Source organism: Pungitius pungitius, chromosome 7, assembly GCF_949316345.1.
Source record: "Pungitius pungitius chromosome 7, fPunPun2.1, whole genome shotgun sequence".
In the NCBI taxonomy this organism is placed as follows: domain Eukaryota; kingdom Metazoa; phylum Chordata; class Actinopteri; order Perciformes; family Gasterosteidae; genus Pungitius; species Pungitius pungitius.
Window position 1 is genome coordinate 14,549,018 of NC_084906.1, and position 10,948 is coordinate 14,559,965.

At 42.0% G+C, this 10,948-nt stretch overlaps 1 protein-coding gene across 1 annotated transcript; it reads right to left on the bottom strand.

The window, feature by feature from the left end:
- Positions 1-468: 468 nt before the first annotated feature.
- zranb2 (zinc finger, RAN-binding domain containing 2) lies at positions 469-4,566 on the bottom strand. The gene is made up of 10 exons (XM_037470097.2): positions 4,398-4,566; positions 3,652-3,704; positions 3,448-3,556; positions 3,164-3,246; positions 2,993-3,069; positions 2,684-2,827; positions 2,422-2,591; positions 1,917-1,976; positions 1,258-1,407; positions 469-1,041 (listed from the first exon to the last, which is right to left on the bottom strand). Exons 1-10 carry the CDS (start codon positions 4,451-4,453, stop codon positions 984-986), a joined length of 960 nt encoding a protein of 319 aa, XP_037325994.2. The 5' UTR covers positions 4,454-4,566; the 3' UTR covers positions 469-983.
- Positions 4,567-10,948: the final 6,382 nt, after the last annotated feature.

Consider the following 10,948-nt stretch of genomic DNA (forward strand, 5'->3'; position numbering starts at 1 on the left):
AATGTTAATTGTGAGCTAACAGTGGACAGCTGTATAACTTCATACAACTGCGTTAAATCCCCACACTTGAGATAATGGCTGAATATAGTAATAGTGGAATAAATCACATTAACATCGCAGCCTTGGAACCGTGGAAAAATAAAACTTACAAAGTCGTTGCAAGAAACCATTTCAACAGGAGTTTATTTACAAGTGTACATTTGTGTTGTTTCACCAATAAAGTATTGCCACACTACTCGGAATCAGGATATACTGCACGGTGTTGGTTATTATGGGGTGGGTGGGTGGGTGGGGTTGGTAGTAATCTGGAGGACGAATAGCTTTTTTCTCTATGTAATAGTTACCCCAAGTTACAAATTAAGAGGAATAATTGAATGGTAAAACAGTAATCACCTAAAAGAATGTTGAATTTACTCCCATTTAGTCAAAACAAGCAATATCATAAAGTAAAATACTTACCTTTGAAAAAAAAAAAAAAAAAAGGAAAATATTTATATTCATGAAGAAAATACGAGGCCAGAATTCATTTCTGTATATAAGGGCAATATTCCACTTCGGTATTGTAAATGGATGCTTACGTACTTCACCTTTTACTTTATTAAAGAATGCTCTCTAAGAAAAAGGATTAAGAAAAAAAGACCCCCATCAAAATATATTTACTTGAATTTTCCCCTGAATGGAATAAAATGTACTGCAACGAAGATATTGGTTTTAAAATGGCATACGAGGCTGGCTTCACAGTATATCTGTTCTTCTATGGGACCACACACTTGTTTATTGGACAGCTGCGTACGGCCACAGGAGCTTGTAATGATGGGGTAACGGCAGGGAGAAGCCCTGGTGCCTTTTTTGAAAGAAATTACTTTTTTTTTTTTATTAGGAAAATGAACAGCATACTGAAATGATGTAGTTGTATCCTTGAAACACAACATGCACTTTTCTACTAGGGTTCCTTTAGTTGTTTTAAAAAGGCTCTAATCAAGTTATTTCTTTTTTGAACTGGAGCCAGAATCGGATGATCCAGAGGACGGGGCACGGCACCTGGAATCACACAAACACCACGGGAAGAAGATCTAGGTCAGCGAGTTCAGCAGTAAACACTCATTCATGCATAGTTGAAACAAGTACACAGTAAAAAAAAAAAAAAAAAAAACAATGGAAGGCTAAATGTTTCTGTAAATCTGAATTCCCTTAAGCGAGGCGACAGTTGGCTAACATTAAGACAGTGCCATTGTGGTATTCCACAGAAACCCAAACCTTTCGGACGAATGTGATCTAGAACGCCTCCGCTTTTTCTCTCCAGATGAGGACCTGGAGCGACTGCGCTTCTGTCCCCTCTCAGGGGAGGAGGAAGGTGAGCGGGACCTCTTCGGGGGAGAGGAGCCCTTTCCAGACTTGGAACTGGATCTTTTGGAGGAAAACCAAGCACTGCGATCAGTAAAGTGGATACAGCGTCTCAACAGTGTGGGTACTTATCAAGCTTCTCCCATTAAGAGCACTTATTCAGAAACTAGTGCTACAGAGAACATTTTAACCAAAGCAAGAATGCAGTTTTTAAGCTTCCTCTGGATATAATGAAAGCCAGCGGTGCTGTTGATGCTTGATCAAGACCCTAGATGTCTATTCAGATTTTTTGTAATTTAAAAATCAGTTCAGGTAGTACACAAATTGCCGTACTTTAAGCATTTTGGCCTAATTGCAACCCCAAAGAACCGTACATCAAAATGATTGGAGAAAAAGAAAATAGAAGGATTTTCCTAATGACGTTAGCTCCAAATGACCATCTGAAGAATAACTAAGGACTGCAGTGGAGTAAGCCAGATACAGTCTTTGTTCAAACTTAAGCTGTTGTGGAGCTTTCAGTCAGCCCCATACATGCACTCTCTCGCTCAGAGAGTGCATGTCACCTCATTCACCTGGAGTGGGACCTCGAGCGAGATCCAGACCTGGAACTGGATGAGCTTCCAGAGCGGGACCTGAAAGACAAAAAGCAGACCCTTTCCAGTATTTCCTGAACAAGAAAAAACGTTTGCTGGTTCACACAGCAATAAACAGGTTGATGTTACATTGTGAGTAAAACTTTCTGCTTATATATTCTAACTCTATGGTTTTGGAAAAATAAACCCAGAAAATAGGAAGAGAACTAAAACCTGGAGAGGCAACAAGTGCAGACAGTAAACAAAAGTGCGTTTCAAAACTACAAAATGAATAATTAATACATTCCTTCCATCTTAGGCATTATCCAGAAAAATAATTCAATTTGAACAGCAAGTATCTAACACCACAGACAGGGAGGGGTTGAGAAAACAAAACAAATTAGCAGAATACAACATGTAATTGATGTTTGGATCAGTAAACCAGAAGGAAGATTGGCTGATACTGACATTTTGCCTGGAGTTACCCGTGACCTGTACCCTTTACCTGGACCTCGACCGTGAACTGGAGCTGGAGGAGCGCGAAGATGAGCGGGACGAACCCGAGTGGCTGCCCTTTTTCTTAGCTGGTTTGTCCTCATCATCACTGGCATCCAGGTCGTATTTTGACACATCTCCTTCCTCCTCGTCTTCATCATCATCGTCGTCGTCGTCATCCTGAGGAGGAGAAGTGTGTAGTATTCCATTGTTGTTGGCAAATATTATAGTACTTCTATTCATGAATTCCCAACTCCCGCCAAAGCACTTACATCCAATTTGTATTTGGAAAGGTCACCATCTTCTTCATCCTCTTCATCTTCCTCATCCTCTGGAACCTTTGCTACTTCTTTCTTTTCACTTTCTTTGGAGGGTGGTGAGCCTTTTCCACGAAACTTTTTCTTTTTCCTACCAAACTTGAATATTAAAAAGAGAACACAACCGTGTCAATGCAAAGAACTTTTGACAAAGGAAATTTTTTGGACAGGTTTGACCTGCTAAACATTTGTTTGCTTATCTTACAGTATGTCAGCTGCGTTGTTTTAAATGATCAATGGACAACTTTTTCACGTAAAACTCACTTCATCATATTCACCATCGGATTCCTCTCGTTCAATGTATTCTACGTTCTCCCTTTCATTGAAACCTCCACCATAACCTGAAAGGCAAATACAAGAAAAGTAATGGGAATCTAGAACAGTCTTTCATAAGGCAAACAAAAAACTGGCATTTTTTTTTAATTGTTGGGATACCTGTTCTCTCTTCTAGCTTGGCATATTTTGGGGTGTTACACATGTTGCACTCTGACCTCCTAGCCCAATTGACATTGCCACATCTGTATAACGACGGAGGGAAAGGAAAATAAAAAAAACACATGAGAACAGAATATTGTTTGTCTCAACTTTCTAAAATGTATAATTTCGATTCAGGAATTTAACCCATTTGGGAAAATCTTTATTTCTCTATTTACACCACACTCTGGGCTAACCAAACATTGTGATAGTGCTTGATTATGATTATTTTTTTTAAAACATACGTTTTGCATTGCCAATCGTTTGCACTGAAGAGGCCTCTACTCTTCTCAGCCAGAGTTTTCCCAATCTCTGTGCCTCCAGCTTTCATCATCTTCGCCTCTGTGGTTTTCTCTGTGGAAGCAAAACAACGGAATTTAATACAGCTGCTTTTGGACAACACGTATCAAGCATATTCCAAGATATATTAAATTCACATAACAACTCACCCCTGCCACATCTGTTACAACTTGTTCTTCTAGCAAAGTTCACGTTTCCACACCTGCAAAAAGCATGCAGAATAAATACATTGGGGATAAAGATAGGGCGTGAGTTTGTTACTTCATCCCTCAGCCATGAACCCAGCGTGCTGCATAACAGACGAGTAGCGTGGAGCAGGTCTATTCATGGTGCATGTGCCCCATCGTTAGCTTGTAGTCACTCAGACGTCAGACGGTCTGTGCACTGACGGCCGCAGCTGGCTTGTCATTCACAGAAGACATTTGTAAGGCAGTTCCAGCGCAACACGAGAAGGCTTTTAGGTTGCACTGTAAACTCATGACAACTTGGCTTCTCCGACATTGTAAACACCGCCCACAACGCCGAGTGGGGCCTCTCACCCGACAGAAAGCTAACGATAGCTAGCTGGCCACCGCGGAGGTCTGCGCACACCGACAACTACCGTGGAGACTATGCCACGCAAATTCAAAACATAACCCCTCAGCCCGCAATGCTCGATTTATTCCCCGTGTTTATTTAACATTTAATGCAGCCAATGGAGTATAAAAACGACGTTAGCGTTGAGCTAGTTTACGCCGCTAGTCCCCGTTAGCGTGAAACGCTAAAAGGCCTACTGTTTAGCTACCCACCGTTTGCATGTTAGCCGACAGCAGTTTAAACAAAACTATAGTGCTGCGTTTAACGAGCGAGCGCGTGAATGGCTTAAAACCTTTGTCTGAAACAGAGGAGGGCTCACTTCTTATCAGGACAAATCCAGTCCCCGTCGCTAACTCGAAAACTCTTCCCCGACATGGTCGTGGCTGTTGGCTGACACTGGCTGGCTCGTTGGTCGAGTGTGCTCGCACTGCTCCTGCAAGCAGCTAACAGTTAGCCACACTCGGAGCCGCCTCCTCCTCCCCCTGAAGCCTCCACTGATGCCTTCAGGTGCATCTCTGCACAACGCTAAACTGCCCTATACTTTGGACTTTATTTGGAAATAATGAGAAGCTATCTGTGATCAGTGTTTGCTTTCCGTAATGTAAGTCAATTACATGAATACAAAATGCTACTAGTTTATAACAGAATTATAAACAATAATTTGCCCCCAATTGTTCCGACCCCTATTGGAGACGCAAATGCAACAGTGATTTATTAGAATCGTAAAATAGTCTCCTTTATATGTGGTGGCGTGGTATTAGCCTAATAGGACTCTGCCAGTTTGATGTATAGGGTTATTAATAAAAGCTATATCCAAGAAATGTCTCACCAACTTATCAGAAAATATGCATGTTCTTAGTAATGCAGATTGCAATTTGGCTATGAAGCAGCAAAACATGAATAAAAATATGAAAAATATGAAATTAAACAAACTTTACGTCCCTCCAGCTAACGTGTTATGCTTGAGTTTATCATATTGATTTCTTTATCAAATACTTGTTATTTATGAAGCGGGAAATAGGGCTAATAGACAGGTAGTATGAATTTCAATATTGGGATTTAGAAAACTGAAAGTCTGCATTGCCTTTGTAGATTTACAAGCAGTAACAGACAGTAATCTAGCTCAATTAATCAGTTTGGAAAGATGAATTATGTTTCACTCTTAATCCAAATAAAATGAGTTTCTTTCCAGTGTTGTTTTACTGCAATGCCAGTATTAGCCACTAGATGGCAATTAATGCTAACGTTTAAGATTGCACAAAATAAAACCTTCCGATTAGTTTTGTTCTATGTTTTCTCCCCACCGATTCTTACCCATTTTACTTGTTCATCTCAATCAGGGCAGTGTAAGGTGATGTGAAGATTAACTTTTATAGAGTGGCTATAGATTGTATGCTTACAGGTAGTTCTCTGAATTCAAGATACAAATGAACATAAATTAGTCTTTTGCATGTCCAATATAGGATACATTATAATTACATTTTGATTAAAAATTATTTTGAGAGTTTTCTGTACAATATACTCTTCTTTTATTGTCACTTTCACAAATTAAGAGGATTACTGTTAACTTACCAGGTGTATATTTTTCATTTTACTGTATTCAAATGCTGTGGACATTTAATATGATATTGCATATTTAAAATGATATTGTCATTAATTTCATATTCTATACATGTTTTGTTTTGCTAAATAACTGTGTATCTGACTAATTGTACCGCTCTTATTACCCGGGTATTTAAAATTTAGAAAGTAAGTCGCAATATGTTAAGATGTGATTGAACAAAGGAAATGCTTCAGGTTGCACTGTGATAATACATAATACAAGCTATGACTTAGGTATAGCAGAGCCTAGGCTGCTCTGAAGGCGCCCTTGTCGCTCCAATCTGCAGTTGGTGAAAGTTAAAGACTCTCGGAGGTCACCGTCACAGCTGGTCCATGAACCCGAGGCCACACAAGTTGCTATTTCAGTGTTTCAACCGGAGTCTCCTACTTGCTTTCATTTGCCGTCTTTTCCTGTTGCCCGTTTTTTACAAGGCTCACATGTTTATTGGTGCATGTCTTTTATGTCTTGGACACGATGGGGTTTATGTAATTGAGTACACTCAAGATGAGCTGAACAAGACTTTTTAATCATACATAGTTTTAATCATTATGTTTCTGTTAGGGAGACATGCACTTGATTTATGAGCCCCGCGCTAGGTCTTTTAGAGCTATGGGGCCAGCAAGAAGAATGAACCCGAAGGGGGAAAAGGGGTATTTGTGTTCAAGGAAATTACTCTTGGACTTTCATCGATATAATTTGCACACAGAAGCCAGAAGTGGAATATTGCCCTTATGCTGTATACATGTTGTTGTTTGTTGTTCCCCAGTGAATTTCCTTTACTTCATTGAAGCAATTTGTTTGCGAAGGAGACCCCTGTTCCTCTCAGCGGCAATGCGTGAGAAGTCTCCCAGGTCTCAGCTGAGGATGTCCTTTCAGGCCTGCACAAAAACAGAATGAGCAGAGATGTGAAGCCAATCAAGCCATAAATCACCAATAAGTCGACACTGCCAATGCTATGGAATGTTTGGTCATTGCACAGTTTCATGAAAGATTCAGTTCGGAGTCCGGCAATTAAATAGCACTTAGGTAAACAACAACCAATTACTGTAAGTGACCTCGCCCAGGGGCAATGCTTTCTTACCTTACACTTTTTCCTTTTTGGCGCCCACCAGCTGATTATCTCTAGGGGTCAATAACACTACTAAGAGGGATTTTTCATTGTGTCAATGGGGCTTTGGCTTGGCCCACGCTGTTTCCTAGCCCAGTGGTTGGTTACGGCTCAAGGTTCCTGCACAGCAGTCTCTGACAGGGAAAGGCAGCCATGTACTGTATAAAGGTTTGTAAAAACCTGGAGCAAGCCACAAGGGCTTTCCAACACCGACAGATGGCGGGGAGCAGTTCCTCGAGAAAATGGGTACTGTGAGAGTGTCGGGGGCCGGTGGACATTGGTGCACTCCACCCACCTCTCCTATCTCAGAGTGATGATTCAGCATTAATCACCGGGATGACGTGTATTTCCCAAGCGCCGTACACAAGTCCCCTCTGGGGCTGTTTATTAAGTCAATTTAATTTGATTCTGTGCCCTCGTGAGGGCAGTCTGTATGTGTATATGTTTCTGCACATTTGTCAGAGGACTGTCAACCACAGCCAGAGAGCTGGCCCTGTGTTCACACTTTAGCAGTGAACTGTAAGGTACCAGCGAACCCTATCAGAATTATATAACACAGACTACTGCGCAGTGAAACAGCTTGTGCTGGGTGATGCGCCGCTGCATTGTGCCGTATCTCACATCCTCTCATCCGGTCCTTATCACTAAACCGCATTCATTTTTGGAGCCAGAAAGCACACGTTCTACAATCTAGTCTCACCACTTGATTTAAAAGCAATCTACGTGTGCAAAAAGTGATGAAATGAATCCACTGTTTAGCCGTAATAAAAATGCAAGACGGAGCGAGTAGTACCACTGGATCAGTTGTGTTAGTGCATGTCGAGCATTTAACCATTTTTCTGAAGTTCAGTAAAAATGAACTACGAACAAGAACATTTCCCAAATCACATGCTTGTAACAACCGTTCTTTGAGGTAGCAGGTGGTCTCGAGCATTCCTCGCTGGCAATATTATTGTGTCATGTGCAGTTGATCTGAAGTGACCCAAATACTGGAAGAGTGATGCGGGCAAGCCTGAGAACTGAGGTTGTTCTTCAAATGGAATCAGACAGCCCCACAGATGAAGTGTACAAAGCGGTAAGCAGGTATCCGTACCAAGAGCATTGCCTGTACCGTCTGCTGCCATCAGGACGAGGCCCGCGGGACGTCCTCCAATGTCATTTCTCAAAGGATTTTGTCAAGTCTGTCTTGCAAACTCTTTTTAAATTGCCGCACATCGCATTCAGGGGGATGACTTGTAAGGGAAAGAAATCAATGATGCTCCTGCTCCAACCCAGGCGAAATCAAGTGAGTATCACTCAAGATGGACCCCAACACTGGTGCCATATTAAAACATCTTGCAACCCTTTTTACTGTAGCTCAATTGAGTGTAATTAGAATTATTGTAATAGGCTTATTGATTTTGTGCCAAAGCAGTTTATATTCATTTGATTGTAATATAACCATGAAGATGCTTCATACTGAATCAGCCTTTAATCAGTTAAGAAAAACGATTCATGAAACCATCTTCCCGGTCTTGGATTTGCACATTTTTCACTCTCTACGTACAATGTGTTGTTTTGTTGGCTGTTGTGTGTTCTTGTTGCACAAGAGAGAAAATGAAAATGAGATAGAGGCAGAGTGAGGGGAATCTGACAGATTGACAGAGAAAAAAAGAGGGGATGGGTTCACAGTAAACAATACTCAGTAGATAGACTGTAATTAAGTGACCTGACTTCAATTAGAAGCATTATGTGGGGAAATTGTTTTTCTGGTGTGACGCAGCCAACCGTGAATTTGATCCCACATTCCTTCTCCTGTTATCTTTAACCTCCCCCAATTCATTGCTCTTTATTCACTTCAAGTTTCCCATCACAGCCTCACTGCTGGGCTGACAGTTACTGAGGAGCTAATCCGATTGCCATATATAATAATGGCTAATGCGGGTAAATGGGCGGCGGCTTCGGCGCAGCCTCGGCCGATGCTTCATCTGGCTCTGCACTTGGCAGTGCAACAGTTCTGGCGGTGCAGTGATTAATGTGATAGGTGGAATTTGTCTCGTTATGTTGACACCGGCTAATAAATGCCTTGTAAACAGCCGGTCACAGCTGTTAATGCATCATCATAATCCAGGATTAGGAGGTGCCAGGCATGGCCAATAAATGCAATTAGGCACTGACAAAATGAATTCGCCCCATGCTGTGACATTCCTGCGCCCTGTCCATTCTGGAGGGAACTCAAGAGTGTCGTGTGCTTCTCCACAGGGTCCCAAGGGAATGAGCATGCTGTAAATCCCCCCACATTGAATAAGGAAGATCCAACTTTGTTTGCGCTAACTACAATCCATGATTAGTGGAATATAAACTCAGAGTTAGATTGAAATGAAAAAAAAAATACCACCACTTTGCTCCTCTGATCTATAGAGGAATTACGGAATTACAAACAAGGCAGTTTAACACTTTAATACTTTAATATGGAGTATGTGTGAAATAGGGTTAGGGTTTCGATCTAAAACTTGAACAGAAGACTGAATTTTGTCAGAGGACTGCCATGACAGGTGACTTTTGAACGGGACTGGTTGTCAGAGAGGTCACCAAATCGCTCATCAATTTTATGTCCCTCATCTCTGTCACGCCTCATTGGTGGAAGTCGTGATGCATTTCTTCATGTTTTTACTCATCCCGCTGTTTCTTTCCCCGCACCTGGGACTTTGGTGTGTTTTTCCAGGGATTAAAATGAACCCCCCCCTCCCTCGCCCCCTCATACCCCAGTCAGCCCGTCCTATTACCAGAATGATGGTCAATTGAGATGATCAATTTGCATAATGGAGCATTAAATTGGGCCCATCACAACCCACCTCTCAGCAGCGTGCTTCCATGGAGGGCTCCCTGAAAGTGGCAATTGCTCTTGAAGGGGTGGCATGTGGCCTCCTTGCTGGAGTATTCCTCCACCGTGCAGGCTGGTGAATAAAGCAGCAGTCACTGAATAATGAAGGCCCTTATTCATGAGTAATGTTGTACCGGATTGAAAAGTTCATCCAAAAGAATGTAAGAATGACTTCAAACATTAAAGTAGAATCAAAGCTCTCGAAAAATTGAGATTTTTCTGTTCCGTTTTCTTTTGCCATATCGTCCAATATGCTTTGCTACAGAAAAGTAGAGCTCTCATTAATCACTTCCAATGTCATCTTTCTCTTTTTTTCTTCTTCAAATTGTCAAAAATGATCCTGGCGGCTGTGCCCATCCGTTCCTATTAGCTTAACGATATACTTAATTGCAACGTCCATCCTCATGCTGACCACTGGTGATTTCTTGGACACAGAGCAGATCCTTTTGATTAACATCCACCAAGGAAATCTATGACCGTTGTCTGAGGCCGATTAGTTGAGCTTTTAAGAAGCATGTCAGAGCCTAAAGACCTGTGACGAATTGCATCCAAGGAGCTGTTCGGGTCTGAGGCCGGCGGGCCGTGATTGATGTGTGAGCCGTGTGAGTGGCAGGTAGGAATGAGATAGAGCCGTCATGGCCTCCCTCTTCACTGCGTTGCCTTTGTTGGATGGGTTCCCTCTGGGGGGGGGGGGGGCTGCTGTCCGCTGAACAATATGGCAGAAGCTCCTTGGTGTGCAGGTTTTGTTAACTGGCCATTTGTAAATGCCCATTTGGCAAGGTGAGAAATAGTGGCTGGCAGCTAAAACAGATTGGACTCAGATGTTTAAACAGCCTCACACACAAATCAGGGTTTTAAAAAAAACAAATTTGATTCAAACAATTAAATCGAAATAAAATAAAGCCTTTAACTACATCTATGACAGGGATCTTGGTGTACACGTGATTTGCTCATGCCATGGATATTTACTGGAAGTCTACCTTTCTCTGCCACGGGCTTCCCTCTGTTGCTGCTGGCAGCCTATGAGCCGCGCACAGACAGGTGATTGACATTAAAGAACTATTTAATTCAGAGGTAGTTGTGAGGCATTGGTCGGACTTGTTTATGAAAAGCTTTTGTCAGCGGCACCGCGAGCAGGCACTTCTGTTTGTATCTGTCTCGTCTGTGTGGGTCTGTGTTTGCGGCCCCATACAGCGCTGTTGGTGGGGAGATTAATTGGTAAGGCTCTGCATGCATGAGTGCCACCTGATTTACCTCCATCGGTTGACACACAACAGTAAAGGTCCCTAACAGGCA